Source organism: Trichechus manatus, unplaced genomic scaffold (assembly GCF_000243295.1).
Source record: "Trichechus manatus latirostris isolate Lorelei unplaced genomic scaffold, TriManLat1.0 scaffold00327, whole genome shotgun sequence".
Taxonomy (NCBI): Eukaryota; Metazoa; Chordata; class Mammalia; order Sirenia; family Trichechidae; genus Trichechus; species Trichechus manatus.
Genome location: NW_004444263.1, coordinates 301,048 through 318,162, shown reverse-complemented (window position 1 = coordinate 318,162; position 17,115 = coordinate 301,048). Strand labels below are relative to the sequence as shown.

Below are 17,115 nucleotides of genomic sequence, written 5' to 3'. Positions count from 1 at the left end.
CTCTGCTAAAACCCTCTGTCATTCGTTCTCAACAGGCCTCGGAAAACCATGGCTGCTAGTAAGGGAATGGCCATTGGCATCGACCTGGGCACCACCTACTCGTGTGTGGGGGTGTTCCAGCACGGCAAGGTGGAGATCATAGCCAACGACCAGGGCAACCGCACCACCCCCAGTTACGTGGCCTTCACTGACACTGAGCGGCTCATTGGGGATGCGGCCAAGAACCAGGTAGCCATGAATCCCCAGAACACTGTCTTTGATGCCAAGCGTTTGATAGGAAGGAAATTTAATGATCCTGTGGTGCAATCAGATATGAAACTTTGGCCTTTTCAAGTGATCAATGATGGGGGAAAGCCCAAGGTGTTGGTGTCCTACAAAGGAGAAAATAAAGCTTTCTATCCTGAGGAAATCTCTTCTATGGTCCTGACTAAGATGAAGGAGACTGCTGAAGCTTTTTTGGGCCACTCTGTTACCAATGCTGTGATCACCGTGCCAGCCTATTTCAATGATTCTCAACGCCAGGCCACCAAGGATGCAGGTGTTATTGCAGGACTCAATGTGCTGAGAATCATCAATGAACCCACAGCTGCTGCTATTGCCTATGGTTTAGATAAAGGAGGTCAAGGAGAGCGACACGTCTTGATCTTCGATCTAGGCGGAGGCACGTTTGATGTGTCCATTCTGACTATAGATGATGGGATTTTTGAGGTGAAGGCCACAGCTGGGGACACCCACCTGGGTGGGGAGGATTTTGACAACAGGCTGGTGAGCCACTTCGTGGAGGAGTTCAAGAGGAAGCACAAGAAGGACATCAGCCAGAACAAGCGAGCTGTGAGGCGGCTGCGCACTGCCTGTGAAAGGGCCAAGAGGACCCTGTCGTCCAGCACCCAGGCCAACCTGGAGATTGACTCCCTGTATGAGGGCATCGACTTCTACACATCCATTACCAGAGCTCGGTTTGAAGAGTTGTGTGCAGACCTGTTTAGGGGCACCTTGGAGCCTGTGGAGAAGGCTTTACGTGATGCCAAGATGGATAAGGCTAAAATCCATGACATTGTTTTGGTAGGGGGCTCCACTCGTATCCCCAAGGTGCAGAGGCTGCTGCAGGAATACTTTAATGGTCGTGATCTCAACAAGAGCATCAACCCCGATGAGGCAGTAGCCTATGGTGCTGCAGTACAGGCAGCCATTTTGATGGGTGACAAGTCTGAAAAGGTACAGGACCTGCTTTTGTTGGATGTGGCTCCCCTGTCCCTAGGTTTGGAGACAGCCGGGGGCGTGATGACTGTTCTGATCAAGCGCAATTCCACCATCCCCACCAAGCAGACACAGATCTTCACCACCTACTCAGATAACCAGCCCGGGGTGCTGATCCAGGTGTATGAGGGTGAGAGGGCCATGACCCGGGACAACAATTTGCTAGGGCGCTTTGACCTGACTGGAATCCCTCCTGCACCCAGGGGAGTTCCTCAGATTGAAGTGACCTTTGACATCGATGCCAACGGTATTCTCAATGTCACAGCCATGGACAAGAGCACGGGCAAGGCCAACAAGATCACCATCACCAACGACAAGGGCCGCCTGAGCAAGGAGGAGATTGAGCGCATGGTTCTGGATGCTGAGAAGTATAAAGCTGAGGATGAGGTCCAGAGGGAGAAAATCGCTGCAAAAAATGCCTTAGAATCCTATGCTTTTAACATGAAGAGTTCTGTGAGTGATGAAGGCTTGAAGGGCAAGATTAGTGAGTCTGATAAAAAGAAAATACTGGATAAATGCAATGAAGTCCTCTCATGGCTGGAGGCCAATCAACTGGCTGACAAAGATGAGTTTGATCACAAGAGAAAAGAATTGGAGCAGGTGTGTAACCCAGTCATTACAAAACTCTACCAGGGAGGATGCACAGGGCCTGCCTGTGGAACAGGGTATCCATCTGGAAGGCCTGCCACAGGCCCCACCATTGAAGAAGTAGATTAATTTCATCGGGAACTGGAGAGTTCTAGAGTGCCTGTAAGGTGAATTTTGTTCCCCTCATCTTCACTGTTTACGATTATTGAATTGACTGAAACTGAACCTAAGTTTACCATCCTTTGGGATTCTGATGGTGGAGTTTTGTATACCATCTTTTCACATGAAGGTCCTTTTTTCTGATTGTGGAATGGAACTCTTAGGAAAACTAGGCCTCTCTTTGAACCATTTGATGAATTTGAATGTCTGTTATTTATTTCTGGCTAGCCTCAACTTTCTTCTTCCTGTGTGGATGGTTGTCATTCATTAAATTTGTTCCTAAAGCAAATTACTTCTGATATCTTTAGGCTGTGCATGTATCTCAAAAAGCAGTGGAAAGAGCTCATGGGGACGCTATGTGTCCCCTGATTGTGAGCTCATTGTGAATGATTAAGCTAGTAAGGGCAAAATATTTGAATCTTCATGAGCTAATCGTTTCAAACAGGCAAATAATTTTTGTCCACCAGGCACCTTTAACCCTAGCTACAGCAGTTGCCAACTGTAGTTACTGCTTATATTCAGTGATAGGCTAGTTTAAGTGCTTAGGGTTCAGCTGGGGGAGGCAAACTTCTGCTTGATATCCTGAGGTTATTTACAGGTAGGATCCAGGAGATCCAGCGTCTGTGTACTCAGAGTCTATTATTACATCTTTTACATGCAAAAACAACTTCTACAACAAACTCCTGACAAATGGATTTTTTTTTTTAATTGTACTTCAGGTGAAGGCTTACAGAACAAATAGTTTCTCATCAAACAGTAGTACACATGTTGTTTTATGACATTGGTTAACAACCCCACAACATGTCAACCCTCAAACTTCTTAACCTTCTTTTTGGTGAAAATACACATAGCCAAAGATACACCTTTTCAAAAATTTCTACATGCACAGTTCAGTGACATTGACTACGCTCTTCCAATTGTGCTGTTATTCTCACTTAAGACGAAGGCTTACAGAACAAAATAGTTTCTCATTTAACAGTTACTACAGATGTTGCCTTATGACAGTGGTTAACAATCTCACAACACATCAACAATGTCCTTACTCAACCTTGGGTTCCCTATCACCAGCTTCCTTGTCCCCTTCTGCCTTCTGGCCCTTGTCACTGGACTACTGTACCTCGTTAGTCTCATTTGGTTTTACGGGGCTGTCCACTCCCAGGCTGAACGGTGAACCTCGGAGATAACTTCACCACTGAGCTAAAAGGGTGTCTGGGGGCCATATTCTCGGGGTTTCTCCAGTCTCCTTTAGGCCAGTAAATCTGGTCTTTTTTGACAAATGGGTATTTTTGTGCAGGGTAAAAGTGAGGATGATTTAGTAGTCTTATTCCATGAAAAAAAAAAAAATCCCTCGTGTCATAATACCGCATATTATATATGCCTGGGGGACATGAGTATAGAAGTATTTTGTTTGAGGGGGCAATATTTGAAAGTAAAATATTGTAATGGGTATTTCTATCCCCGAGCCAGTCTCTGTGGATAGTAATCTACTCAGGTCTTTTACAGGACAGTCCTAGGCAAAAGTGTGTAAGAAATGTGAACACAGATTGGGTCCTTGAGAGAAATCTATTAGGAACCTTTGATAAAATTAAAGCCCTGGTGGCACAGTTGTTAAGACCTGCTGCTGCGAACCAGTTCAAATCCACCAGCTGCTCCTTGGAAACCCTATGTGGCAGTTCTACTCTGTCCTATAGGTCGCTATGAGTCGGAATGACTCGAAGGCAACCGGGTTTTTGATAAAATCAAGATTTTCTCCCAGTCTACTGTTAATCTTAAGGACTCAACGATTTTTAGAACTTTTTATCCAAGTGTCACACATATAGAAAAGTGCACAAATCCTAATAAAGTTCCACAAATTCCCCCAACAACTTTCAGTAGGAAGTTCATATAGGCGTGTGTACACCGCGCTGTTGTTAACCACACAAAAACTTTCGAGAAGCGAAGAGCTTCTCCACGCTTCTTCGGCCCACGCCTGCGCGCTGGGAGCCAGCGGCCCCGGGAGGAAGTGGGAAGGCAGGAAGTTCCGCCCCTTTGCCGGGTTTATCTTCCCCTCGGTTCTGTCGCGCTCGCTAGCTTCCCCTGGCGAGGAGGCTGCTGCGCTTTCTCCTTCGTTCGCTTCGAGCTTTCGGCGGCGCCTCCGGCTGCGCCTGCGCCACTCCGTATCGGTCCACGCGCGGGTTCGCGCTACACTTACAGCCCGGCCTCCGGTCCGTGGCATTAGTGCTTCTCCTCTCCCGTCCGCCCTGCAGCACGCGGCGCGAGAATCATGGTAGGTACCGTGACGTCACAAGGGGGCGCCCTTGGGGTGCCTAGACCGTTGAGCCGATTATGGGGAGGTGGGGGCCCAGGCTCTACTCCTGTGAGCTAGCGTTGGGCCTGGGGCTTTTCCCTCCGTCCTTAGTTCCTGCGGCTCAAGTTCTTTGAGGAAGCACTTGGGAGTGAATGGGTTTTGTTCTTGTTTTTTTTTCCTCCCTTTACGAGGTAAAAGAATAGGCAGAAACAGCAGGAAAGAAAAGCTAGCTCTCAAGAAGCATTTCCCAGCCAGACACCAGGCTTCGGGAGGGTGGGTGGAATGCCTTCAACAATAAACTAGAAGGAGTACGCTGGGGCCCCAGAAGAGGTCGACTGGGAGAGCAGGTCTAGGAGCCCGAGTAGCGCAGGACAGAGCTGCCCTCTGGTGCTTCAAGTAAGGGGCTCCGTTGAACGTGCAGAATCATTTCGGCTCCAGTCTTTCCCCTGTCAACCGAGTGTTCTTTCCTGTGAAGTTTAGAGAACTGCCAGGGGTGTGGTGGGGATTCCAAAACCAGTATTTCAGAATACTGGTAGGGGGAAACTCTGCCCTACCATGTCTGTGTCCACATGATGGTTTTTCCTCTCTCCCCGCATAGCTCTTCTACTCCTTTTTCAAGTCCCTTGTTGGAAAGGATGTGGTTGTGGAACTAAAAAATGACCTGAGGTGGGTACCTATTTCAATAAATGTGTAGTGGGTGGATGTGCCAAGGGCCCTGGAACCTTTTTAGTTTGACAAGTATTTGATGGGTAGGCAAGATGGAAAGAGATACTGAAGAAATAAATGACCCAACCTGTGCCTTAAGCTTACAGGTTAGCAGGCAAGTTGTATTATGTATAGGAAAACAATACAAAACAATATATAACCTAAAGGGTAAATACTAGAGAGGTCAGAAGGTGGAGACGTCAATAAAATGTTTTCCAAAATGAGCATCGTTTTATTTTTTGTGATTATATACTCCTTTGACTCAACTTCTAGAAATTTAAGAATCAATTCCACAAGTAAAGATATATGTACAGACGCGCTTTTTAGCTTTATTTGCAATAGCTAAAAATTGGAAACAATTTAAATATCCATCAATAGGGAATTGGTTTATTAAATTGTGGTATTTCCAGACTATACAGCTGTCCCTTAGGAATGAGACGTACTGATATGGAAAACTGTTACAGAATAGAATGTGTGGCATAATCTCCCTTTCGTTAAAGAAAATGTAGAGGAATAATAAGACCAGTGCAGTCTCTTCTGTCTGTATTGTCTTGTGTTTATAAATCCTTTATCTCCCTGTATCATTGGCTCTGAATCATCTTTCAGGACTTGGTTAAATGCTCTATCCTTGGACAGACTTCCTGGTCCTTCTAGTCAAGTAGGCCCCTCTGTCACTGAGTCTGTTTTCTTCCTAGTGGATGCTTCTAAATTGTGATTTCATAGAACTATATTTACTTTTTAGGACCTGTTCTCCCTGTAGGACCAGGACCACATTTAGTTCACCACTGTGAACCTAATGCCTAGCATAGGCTTGGTATATAATAGGAGTTTAATAAATGTGTGGTGAATGAAAGAAAAATCACTAATGTTTGAGAGCTTCCTCTGGACTAGGCACTGTTTTGAATAAATTGCATTTTTTAACTCATTTAATTCTCATAACACCCCTGTGTGACATATATTATTATTCCTGTTTTATGCTGGAGGAAACTGAAGCTTAGGTTAAGAAACTCATTCAAGTCTACACAACTAAGCCACGCAGCCAGAACTGAAATCCAGTTCTGGCTGGCTCCTTTTTTTAAAAAAACTGTTAAAAGTAGGATAGTATTTTCCATCTAATTTTTAAACTTAACTGTGTTATGGATATTTTTCTGTGTAAATAAAGTTGATCCTTTAAAATTTTTAATGACTGATTGGTATTTTATTAGATGGCTGTATTTAATCAGGAGTCCTGGTGATGCAGTGGTTAAGAGCTTGACTGCTAACCAAAAGGTTGGCAGTTTGAATCCTCCAGCCGCTCCTTGGAAACCCTGTGGGGCAGTTCTGCTCTGTCCTGTAGGCTCACTATGAGTTGGAAATGATTTGATGACACCGGTTTTTGGTTTTGGTATTTAACCAAGATCTTGCTGTTTTAGATACAATACTTTGCTTTTACAAATGATGCTATCTTGAACACCCTTATGTACACATCTGATTATTTCTTTTGAAAAAAATCCTTTAAATGAAATGTACATTTAAAATATTGATAACTATTACCTGATTATACTTTACAAAGAGATTGAATTAATATATTCTCTCCCCAACAGTTTTTTCCACCCAGGAGAATGTGAAATCATTACTTTATGGGAGAAGGATTGACATGGCAGGGAATGATGAGGAGAGGGGCTGAACTTGAAGGCCCTTGCCTTTTAGGCCAGAGATTTCAATTTATGGCACTGATGTAGTGTGGAGGATATTAATTGGCATATGGGTTGGGGCCATAGAACAAGACAAAAATCAGCCCTAGGCCATTCTTTGAGGTGACTTATCTTTGAGTTATCTCTTCTTCCTGGGTCTTCATCATGGCAAGGATAACCGTTGTGTTGTAGCCCAGAGCCTAAAGCAAGGACTCGGAAGACTCTAAGGCAGTCCCTTGGTTGGGAGAAGAGCTCTTTCATCCTTGTTGTCAGACCATTTTTGTGCTAAGTGTCTCCTCCTTAAGGGACCAAATGAAATACCACCTGATTCAATTCCTGAAAGTTGCTTCCACTGCTGCATTCAGTGGAGTGTTGTCACAGGCTTCTGAGCAGCCAGGGACATGGTAAGAAACACCACTGAGGCGCAGTACGTCTCAGACACTGTAGATTTCAAAGAGTTGTAGAATTTTCCAAAAATTGGGAGTCCTACATAAAATTGCTGACTTTATTTTTGACAGGATAAGGACATTTTAAAAACTGCCATTATGACTATCATTTAAAACATTTTTAATACCCCCTGCCCCCCAGAAAAAAATGAGGAAGGGCAATTAAAGACCAGTTATTCTGAAGAAAATCTATTGGTAACCCTCAGGACAACACACATGCACATTCCCTATATTATCTTATGTTTCCTGAAACTTTTATGTGCACGTATCACTGTTTGAGAACCACAATTGTAAGGAACTTGAATTTGGTGGTGATGTGCAGGATGGTTAAGATCAAGGCGACCAGTGCTTCAAAATAATATGAAGGAGTGGATGGAGGTGTTGATAGGGAAGGACTGTTAAGGATGGGCCATGCTTATGGGAGTCATAACATTTATGTGTCTCCATAATAAATAAAAATAATGTAATTGTATTTGACATAAACAAATTTGAATATATTAAAATGTAAATTAAAAAAAAAAAAAGCAACCAGGTTGGACATTGGCCTAGATTGAGGTGCAAAATAAAATAATAAGATCTGGGTTTGTAAAAGTCAAACTAGAAAAGGAATTACAGAAACATTAGAAGTCAGCGGATGATGGAGATTCACAGGATATGGAGGGTGAAGAAGTACAACTCATAGAATTTGAGGTTATGAGACTGAATTGTTGAAGCCATTGATAGAAATTAAAGAAGTCGGGAAAGAGAGGTAGCATAACTTGGAGCACTGGTGTTTATATAGCATTCCTTGTTAACATTTTAGGGTGCTGGGGACAGTAGTGGTTGAGTGATAGAATTCTCGCCTTCCATGCAGAAAATCCAGGTTCGATTCCCAGCCAGTGCTCTTCATGCGCAGCAGCCACCCATCTGTCAGTGAAGGCTTGCATGTTGCTGTGATGCTGAACAGGTTTCAGTGGAGCTTCCAGACAAAGATGGACTAGGCAGAAAGGCCTGGCAATCTTCCAAAAATCAATCAGTGAAAACCCCTATGGATGACAAAAGTTTAGCCTGCAACCCATCATGGGACCTGATGGACCAGGCAGCATTTCATTCTCTTGTGCACAGGGTCACTATGAGTCAGGGGCCAACTTGACAGCAGCTAACAGCAAGAACACAGATTGGGAGAGTCAATGTCCCTGTGTCTGCATCTTCAATAGCAATGCTAACTACCTTTATCTACATATGGGGCTTCTGGTTCCAAAGCAATAAATGTTTGAAAATAGCTGATGGTCTGAGCATAAGACTTGAAGTCCTTGCATATTTGTTCTAAAGTCAGGCAAGTTAGACAACCTCTCTGAGCCCCACATGGTAATAGCTACCTTGTAAGGTGATTGTAAAGATTACAAATACTGTGCAGAATATAGGTTGAGTGTTTAACGGTTGTTTAATGGTAGCTATCAAGAGTGGGTTGGTTCAGAGAGGGAAGATACGGAGTCTAAAATAATACACCATTCTTGAAGCTTTGTCTTTCTTAAGCCAGCGCTTAGAAATGTCCCTTTTGGTCCACCTTTTCTAGCTTCTTCACGTTTTTTTACTTCCCCCAACCATGTCCCCCCAGCTCTGAAGTCACCTCTGTTTGTTGACTTTGGTGTAAACTAATTTGTTTTTTCCCTCCCTCTGCCCTGACAGCATCTGCGGAACACTCCATTCTGTGGATCAGGTGAGATATAGCAAGAGCCCAGAACTGGGTCGTGGGGAAGGACAGGGGAGAGCTTAAGGGCTGGATACTTGCATCTTGTCTCTAGGGTTAATGATGGTATTCCATCTTTTTTTAGTATCTCAACATCAAACTAACTGACATTAGTGTCACAGACCCTGAGAAATACCCTCACATGGTGAGTTGGGGATGGCGGACAAGAAGAAACACCTCTAAAAGTAGGAGGCCCCAGGGTGGGTAGAGGACATTTTTAGGGGTGTTCTCACATTTGTCCATCTTTTCTAGTTATCAGTGAAGAACTGCTTCATCCGGGGCTCAGTGGTCCGCTATGTACAGTTGCCAGCAGATGAGGTCGACACACAGTTGCTCCAGGATGCAGCAAGGAAGGAGGCGCTACAGCAGAAACAGTGATGGTTCCTCCTTCGCTTCCCCTCCTTCTTCCATTGATGACCCATAACCTCATATCCCAGCCCAGGGCCCCTCTCACCCATGGGGTGGTTGTTTTTTTGGTTGGTTGGTTTTTAATAGTGAAGGCTTTTTCTTTAATGACGAGTTGAGAGGAATAATAGTGGGGAGCAGGTTGGTTTTTAATAGTGAAGGCTTTTTCTTTAATGATGAGTAGATGAGAGGAATAATAGTGGGGAGCAGGTATCCTCTGTTGAGAACGGGAGGACAAGTAGGGTGGGGAACTGCAAAGCCTTCCCAGTCCCCAGCACCTGCTCACTCCTTGCCTGGAAATTGTAGGAGAGCCTCTAGATCTCTCCAGGGCAGGATGTGATTCTGTTTGGGGGTGGAAGGAATCTATCCCGCATCGGGAATAAAATTTATGATGCAAATTTGAGTTGCGGTTTTGTGGTATGTCTTTTTGGGTCGGGGGGGCAGGAACCTGATGCTGGATTCATTCAAGCCCTGTTACTCTCCACTCCCACAGCCAAGAACCTAGCCCAGCTACACAGCATTATCTGCTGCTACTCCCCTTTATATAAACCATATAATATCTGGACTACATACCATATTTCCTGAACGTGCCCCTACCTACATTTTCTCCCTCTGGCCTTTTGCTTATACTGTACTTATAACTAGAGTGCTTTGCCGCTGTGGTGTCATACCAGTCCAGGGAGGCTGAGATTATCCACCTCTGAAGTCAAATGTGTGGTGGATAACAAATCCCACTCTACATGCAGCTTCGTCCTATGGGAATCTGAACTCCTTTTCCTGGTCGGTTCAATCCCCAGCTGCTCCATGCAGCCCTTTGTCTCTCATCTTCATTCACCGGGGCTAGAACAGCAGGTACAGGCCTCTTTTGTTAGGTCTGATAATTCTTTGAAATGACTCACAAACTGCAGGGAAGGGGCTATCTTTAATCTAGCAGAAAAAAGGATACAAACACCAACGGCGAGGCCCAGGAGGTCCCAGGAACCTCCAGTGAACCTGCATTTTAAAAGGTCTTTTATTGGCCTCACGACATGGCCATAATAGATTACATTGTGCCTCCAGAGGGCCCGTCTGGTCAGCCCCTGCCTCACTGGTCTCAGGTGTGGCCAGGCTCTCAGGAACCAGAACCAAAGGCCAAATTGTTTATTGCAAGGGGTGTTCCACACCTCTCACGTGCCCTTACACACTTCTGCGTACTTTCATTTATGTGACAGTTTAATGCTATGAGACACCAAAATCCATGAGATGTTTTGGGTTTCTTCCTCAATCCAGCCAAATCGGTAGTCTTTCTGAATATCTCTTAAGAAGAAAAATATTGTGTAGAGTTACGACTGGGAATAACTAAACTCTTCGTTCGGCAAATGAGTTCCCGCCACAGGCGAAAATTCACAGCGTTAAAGGGACCATAGAGGCCACCTTTGTGACGCTCTCATCGCATACAAGAAGAAATGAGGCTCAGGAAGGAGGCTGGACTCCCGGGGCTCTGGCAAAGTGAATCTCTTCCTCCCCATCAGGGACGGGAGAACCCAGCTTCCCCAACAGCATCCTCGCCGGTTCCCCAGCGACCCGCTAGGCGCCGCCCTCGGGGACCCGCCCAGCAGCCCGCCGTTCGCGCCGGCCGGCCCCGAGGACCCGCGCGGGGTGCCCGCGGCGGAGCCTGATGGCAGCGCTGTCCCAAGGGGCATGGAGGGGGGGCCTCCCCTGCTGTGCATGCGCCCCCGCGCCATTCTTCATGAGCGCAGCCCCCGGCGGCGGCTCTTTCCCGGGCCAGTGCTGGCCAGGGGCAGAGCCCGCACACGCAGGCGGGACGCGGTCGCCCGCGCCAGGACCTGAGGGCCCGGAATCGCTCTCTGTCATAAAGGGGGGGGGGGGACACGTGGGTGCGGACCGCCGGGGAGGCGGTCGCAGGAAACTACGATCGCCCGAAGGACCGCCACCGCCACCGCCCCCACCTGCCCGACTCCGACCCGGGCCGCCCGGCCCATCCCGCCGCGGCTCGGCCCGGCCTAACCACCTCCTTCCAGTATGTACACGCGGCCCGAACGTGCGTCCCGCTGGACGCCGAAAGCCCCCCTACACTCCGGTGGACCGTGATCTTGGGGGGTCCCGCTCCCCTCTGCCCCAGGCGCTCGGACAGTCGGGCCCTAGGCTCCTGAGGCCTCGTCAGACCCCCAACCCTGGGAGTCTCGGGTGCCTGCGGCAGCGGAGTCCCCGTGAGGGTTCCCTCTCCTCGAATAGTACCCCCCTGGATCCCTCATCTTACCCTGTCTCTCTTTCTCCCTAGGTTTTTCCACCTTGTTACGGAGCACCTGAATAACCATGTCCATCCTCTATGTCTCCCTTCACCCAGATGCCTTCCCCAGCCTCCGAGCCCTCATAGCCGCGCGCTATGGGGAGGCTGGAGAGGGTCCCGGATGGGGGGGTGCCCACCCCCGCATCTGTCTTCAACCGCCCCCGATCAGCAGGACTCCCTTTCCCCCACCCCGCCTGCCTGCCCTGGAGCAAGGGCCCGATGGGCTCTGGGTGTGGGGAGCCACAGCTGTGTCCCAGCTGCTGTGGCCGGCAGGCCTCGGGGGCCCTGGGGGTAGCCGGGCAGCTGTCCTCGTCCAACAGTGGGTCAGTTATGCCGACACGGAGCTCATACCGGCTGCCTGTGGGGCAACACTGCCAGCCCTGGGACTCCGAAGCTCTGCCCAGGACCCCCAGGTGAGTGGAGAAAAAGAACGGCGAGATCAATAGGGAAGGAAGCAAGGATTGGGATGGATAATGAGAAGGAAGATGCCCTCTCAGATAGGGAAAAAATTTGATCAAATCCAGATTGCCACCTGGTATGGTAACCCTGAGCACGTTTTTTAAACTTTCAAGCCTTGCTTCCCCTGTGTCTTTGAAACAAAAGTGATGTAATACCTGCCTCAATGAATTGTTAAGAAGGTGAAAGGATGTGTGCAAAGCACGTAGCCCAGCGCCTTGCTCTTTAAAGCCTCAGAATAAATGTTTGACAAGTCTGAAACTGAGGATGATGGGGTTACTTTGAAATGGGGAGAAAGACTGGGTGAGGGAGAGATGATTAGACTTGGGCAGCTTGGGCAGGGTGGGGAGAGAGAACAGTCACTAGGAGGAGATGAATGAGAAATGAAATGAGGAAGGGAAGTAAAGGAAAGAAAGGAGAGATAACTTTAATGAATCACTTACCCACATGTAAATGTACTTCCAGAGTGTGGCTGTGCCCAACTGTCCTTGTCGCTCCTAGCAGAGTATTGAGCATTTGGTGGATATTTAGTATTTCATCACTAACTGACTGGATGGATATGTAGCATAGGCCCTGGCTTGCTCCTTGAAATCCTGGTCACCATATTTAAAAAAAGAGAGCCACCCTCTCCTGGAACTCCCTGCCCCCTCAGCCAGCTTTATTTTTCTCCACAGCATTTAAGGAGAAAAATAGGGTGATACATTATATATTTACTCATTTATTGTCTCTTCTAGTAGAATGTAAACTCCACTGGGTCAAGGGCTTGGTCTAATTGTTCAAGTTCTCTCCTCACCCTGGAGTAGTGTCTGGCACAGAAAAAAATAAACCCAAACCAGTTGCCGTGGAGTCAATTCTGACTCATGGCGACCCCATGTGTGTTGGAGTAGAACTGCTCCATAGCGGTTTTCTTTTGTTTTCGTTTGTTAATTGTTTATTTACAAAGAGAAACTATTCTTTAGACCACATAGTCATGTTTCATAATTCAGGAACATAGGTCAGTGACAATTTCCATGGAACTCAATCCAAAGAAATTCTTTACATTCCAAAACCACTTTGCACTCTGAAACATACCAGATTTCCTCATCTCTTCATGGAATCATAATTTCTGTAGAAATCCATATATGCCTTCTTTCTTGGTTCAGCTACTGCAAATTTACAGAGAGCTGCAATCCCCAGGGCCGTAATGAATGCTCCAACAATATGAGTTCACAGACACTTGGCCAGAAGGCCTTACATCTGAGGTTTCACCAATATGCTGGAAGACATAGTGGTTCTTCTCCCTCAACACCAGTGTCCTTCTTGACTGATGGAGAAAATCCATAGGGTTTTCAGTGGTTGATTTTTGAGAAGTAGATCATCAGACCTTCCTTCTGAGGCGCCTCTGGGTGGACTTGAACTGCTAACCTTTTGGTTAGCAGCTGAGCACACTAACCCGTTTGCACCTCCCAGGGACTCCTGCCAGGCACATAACAAAAACCAAACACGTTGCTGTCAAGTTGATTCCGACTCATAGCGACCCTGTAGGACAGAGTAGAACTGCCCCATAAGGTTTCCAAGGCTGTAATCTTTATGGAAGCAAACTGCCACATCTTTCTCCCGCGGAGCAGCTGGTAGATTAGAACCACTGACCCTTAGGTTAGCAGCCGAGCTCTTAACCACTGTGCCACCAGGCACCTCACCAGGCACACAGTAGGTGCTTAATAAATATTTGTTGAAGCAATCTGTTATCTCACGTATTAATCTGTTCTTAATAGCATCTGGCACATAATAAGCGTTCAGTAGGGGTTTGTTAAATGAATGGGGAGGAAGCATTTTTATTATGACCGTTTGAGAGAAGAGGAAACTGGCCTCTGGGATTTGTGGGAGTAGAGGAAGGCCAAATGGACTGGGTTCCGGGAGAGGTGAGGTTGAGGTGAGGCAAGCCTTGTCTCACACGCCTTCCTCTTCCTGCTAGGCTGCACTGGGGGCCCTGGGCCGGGCCCTGAGCCCTTTGGAGGACTGGCTTCGACTGCACACTTACCTGGCTGGGGAGGCCCCCACTCTGGCTGACCTGGCAGCTGTCACAGCCTTGCTGCTGCCTTTCCGATACGTGAGTTACTGGGGCCTGGGGAAAATGAGGGTAGCTCCCCTCAGACCTCACTGTAGAGTGACTAAGGGTAGCTCATTTCTTTTCCCTCGTCCCAGGTCCTGGACCCTTCAGCCCGCCGGATCTGGGGTAACGTGACTCGCTGGTTTATCACGTGTGTCCAGCAGCCAGAATTCCGGGCTGTGCTGGGAGAGGTGGTTCTGTACTCAGGGGCCAGGCCCCTCTCTCAACAGCCAGGTGAGGAATGGTGGGAGTGGAAGGATTGGGATTCTTTGGGGCCTTCCGTGCAGCTTACTTCCTCTTTTCTCTCAGGAATGGCAGAATCACTGGGGCAGGGGCCTGGGGAAGGGACAATGGGAGGATCAATATGGGGGAGCCCTCAGGCAGCTGGAATAGCCCATCTGAAACACAGGAGCATCTTCATGAAGGGTTCCTAGCAGGCTCAGGCTGTGTCTGCATTTCTGTCCCTCTCTTCAGGCCCCGAGGTCCCTGCACCCCCAAAGACAGCTGCTCAGCTCAAGAAAGAGGCGAAGAAACGGGAGAAGCTAGAGAAATTCCAACAGAAGCAGAAGATCCAACAGCAACAGCCACCTTCAGGGGAGGTGAGAGACTGAGGGTGGAGTTGACAGAAAGACTGGTGCCTTGAGTGGGGTGACTCATATCTGGGCCTATGTCTTCTTCCTCTCAAGCAGAAGAAGCCCAAATCAGAGAAGAAGGAGAAGTGGGATCCTGGGGTCATTACCTATGACGTCCCAACCCCACCTGGGGAAAAAAAAGGTACTGGGATGGGGAAGGGGATACCCACTCTTCACCCAACCCTCCTTAGCTGCTATTTCCAAGCATTTATCCCTTCTTGCTTCATCCTTGTTCCCACCACTTTGCTTGATGAGGTTGCAGATCCCCCAGACCCCCACTGCTGCCTTGTGATATGAGTGAGAGGCCCAGAGCTCCTTCTCTGCTGGCCTGTCCCCTTCCGAGCTCTTCCTAGCATTCAGCCTTGGCACTGACCCCACCTTCCCTCTCCCCCAGATGTCAGTGGCACCATGCCTGACTCCTACAGCCCTCAGTATGTGGAGGCTGCCTGGTACCCTTGGTGGGAGCAGCAGGGCTTCTTCAAGCCAGAGTATGGGGTGAGTGGGCACTGCCACCCAGGCCTAGACGGGATGGAGCAGGGAAGGGCAGGGCTGAAGAACACATCACTTGGGAGGAGGTGGGGAGAGGTGACGTGAGGCCTTAGCATGTATCCCATTGCTCCACCCCTGTCAGCGTTCCAGCGTGTCAGCACCAAATCCCCAAGGCATCTTCATGATGTGCATTCCACCCCCCAACGTGACGGGCTCCCTGCACCTGGGCCACGCACTCACCAACGCCATCCAGGACTCTCTGACCCGATGGTGAGCTCCTGTCCTCTCTCTGAGCCGAGCTAGTCTCCTCTACTTTCTCTCCCCACTCCTGTGGCTCCCTTGTCTTCCTGATGGGTGCTCTCTGTCCACTTTCCTTTTTTTTTTTTAATAATGTATTTTCTCTTAGTTGTTCTTGTTGAGAGTATACACAGGTAAACATACACCACTTCAGCAGTTTCTATATGTACAATTTAGTGACACTGATTACATTCTTCAAGTCACGCAATCCTTCTCACTCTCCTTTTCTGAGTTGTTCCTCCTACATTGACATAAACTCACTGTCTCCTAAGGTTCCTGTTTAATCTTTCAAGTTGCTGTTGTCAATTTGATCCCATATAGATAGTTCTTAAAAGAGCATAATGTTTAAGGCAGACCTTTTTTACTAGTTAAGTGGAACTGTTGTTTGGTTTTAAGACTTTAGGGGATATTTTTGGTTTAAGGTTTTAAGATTGTCTCAGAGCAGTAGTTTCAGGGGTTCTTCCACCCTCCATGGCTCCAGAAAATCAAGATTCCATGAGAGTTTGAAATTCTATTCTGCGTTTTCCTCCTTTTGATCAGGGTTCTTCTACAGGTAGTCCCTGACTGGGGATGGGGTTCCGTTCTGACGACTCCGTTTTAAGTTGCTTCTGACATAAGTCAAATACCTTTTTCTTTTTTTTTAAGTTTTAATTACTACTGCCTTTTATTACCAGTATCTTTATAAATCTGATCTTTGTCTTTGGGGGTTGGAAGTATTACATACAAACATCTGTGATGAACATCTGAGAATGATAACATCAGCAAATTACATGCTGCAACATTGTACGTAGTACCCAAAAAAAAAAAGGTCATAAGTGCAGTTCGTCATAACTGGAATATGTCATAAGTCGGGACTACCTATATAGACTCTTTATCAAAATGTTTAGTAATGGTAGCTGAGCACCATCCAGTTCTAGTCTCATGGCAAAGGAGGCAGGTTGCTCACGGAGGCAATTAGCCACACATTTCATTTCCTCCTCCTATTCCTGACTCTCCTTCTCCCTCTGTTGCTAGGAAGTAGAACAGAAACACTAAACATGTTATTAGACCAATTAACTGGAATTGCCATGAAGCCGAAACCATGACCCTAAACCTCCAAATCAAGGAACCGAATCCTGTGAGGTGTTTGGTTGAATATAGTCAGCCTCAGCAGCTGCTCTTTTTTTTTTCTTGTCATTGTTGTAAATATATGTATCATACAACTTTTGCCTATTCAGCTTTTTGCAGGTGTACAACTTATTGACAGCAATTACATTAATTGGCTGTACAACCCATTCTTCTTTATTGGGCCTCAGCTCTGCCCCCTGGTGGTGCTACACTTCTCTTTCTTGGTCATTTCCTTCTGATCATACCATCGTACTCTAGCCAAATAACCCCATTTAGCAATCTCACTTGTGGGCTCGCTTCTCTTTCTACCAAAAATTATTTTGACTTAAACAAGAAATATTTTGTTTGTTTGTTTGTTTTTATTTTTTTTTTTATTATACTTTAGGTGAAGGTTTACAGAAAAATAGTCTCTCATTAAACAGTCAGTACACATGTTGTTTTATGACATTGGTTAACAACCCCACGACATGTCAACATGCTCCCTTCTCGACCTTGGAGGACCTTTT

The 17,115-nt window shown here is 46.9% G+C and overlaps 3 protein-coding genes and 1 pseudogene across 3 annotated transcripts in view; 3 read left to right on the top strand and 1 right to left on the bottom strand.

Moving 5' to 3' along the window:
* Window positions 1-32: 32 nt before the first annotated feature.
* Window positions 33-2,413, top strand: LOC101348660 (heat shock 70 kDa protein 1-like). The gene has a single exon (XM_023725559.1). The coding sequence runs from the start codon at window positions 49-51 to the stop codon at window positions 1,972-1,974; it is 1,926 nt and encodes a 641-aa protein (XP_023581327.1). The 5' UTR covers window positions 33-48; the 3' UTR covers window positions 1,975-2,413.
* Window positions 2,414-4,053: 1,640 nt separating this feature from the next.
* Window positions 4,054-9,693, top strand: LSM2 (LSM2 homolog, U6 small nuclear RNA and mRNA degradation associated). The gene is made up of 5 exons (XM_023725564.1): window positions 4,054-4,270; window positions 4,890-4,957; window positions 8,784-8,814; window positions 8,930-8,989; window positions 9,097-9,693. Exons 1-5 carry the CDS (start codon window positions 4,268-4,270, stop codon window positions 9,220-9,222), a joined length of 288 nt encoding a protein of 95 aa, XP_023581332.1. The 5' UTR covers window positions 4,054-4,267; the 3' UTR covers window positions 9,223-9,693.
* Window positions 9,694-11,182: 1,489 nt separating this feature from the next.
* The window catches only part of VARS1 (valyl-tRNA synthetase 1), a 14,448-nt gene continuing 8,515 nt past the window's right edge, over window positions 11,183-17,115 (top strand). Inside the window, exons 1-8 of the mRNA XM_004390761.2 lie at window positions 11,183-11,269; window positions 11,531-11,952; window positions 13,950-14,084; window positions 14,180-14,318; window positions 14,559-14,683; window positions 14,774-14,858; window positions 15,111-15,211; window positions 15,348-15,475. Of these exons, the coding sequence (XP_004390818.1) occupies window positions 11,566-11,952; window positions 13,950-14,084; window positions 14,180-14,318; window positions 14,559-14,683; window positions 14,774-14,858; window positions 15,111-15,211; window positions 15,348-15,475 (1,100 nt within the window). The 5' untranslated portion in view covers window positions 11,183-11,269; window positions 11,531-11,565. The remainder of the gene's footprint in view (window positions 11,270-11,530; window positions 11,953-13,949; window positions 14,085-14,179; window positions 14,319-14,558; window positions 14,684-14,773; window positions 14,859-15,110; window positions 15,212-15,347; window positions 15,476-17,115) is intronic.
* On the bottom strand, window positions 12,978-13,261 carry LOC111819233 (cytochrome c oxidase subunit 6C-like; annotated as a pseudogene).

What these genes read in the sequence shown, in the direction of transcription:
- LOC101348660 (XM_023725559.1), top strand. Translation starts at nt 49, where the DNA reads ATGGCTGCTAGTAAGGGAATGGCCATTGGCATCGACCTGGGCACCACC.
- LSM2 (XM_023725564.1), top strand. An exon ending in GAACTAAAAAATGACCTGAG is followed by an intron (nt 4,958 to 8,783) that starts GTGGGTACCTAT and finishes CTGCCCTGACAG; the next exon opens with CATCTGCGGAACACTCCATT. An exon ending in CTGAGAAATACCCTCACATG is followed by an intron (nt 8,990 to 9,096) that starts GTGAGTTGGGGA and finishes CATCTTTTCTAG; the next exon opens with TTATCAGTGAAGAACTGCTT.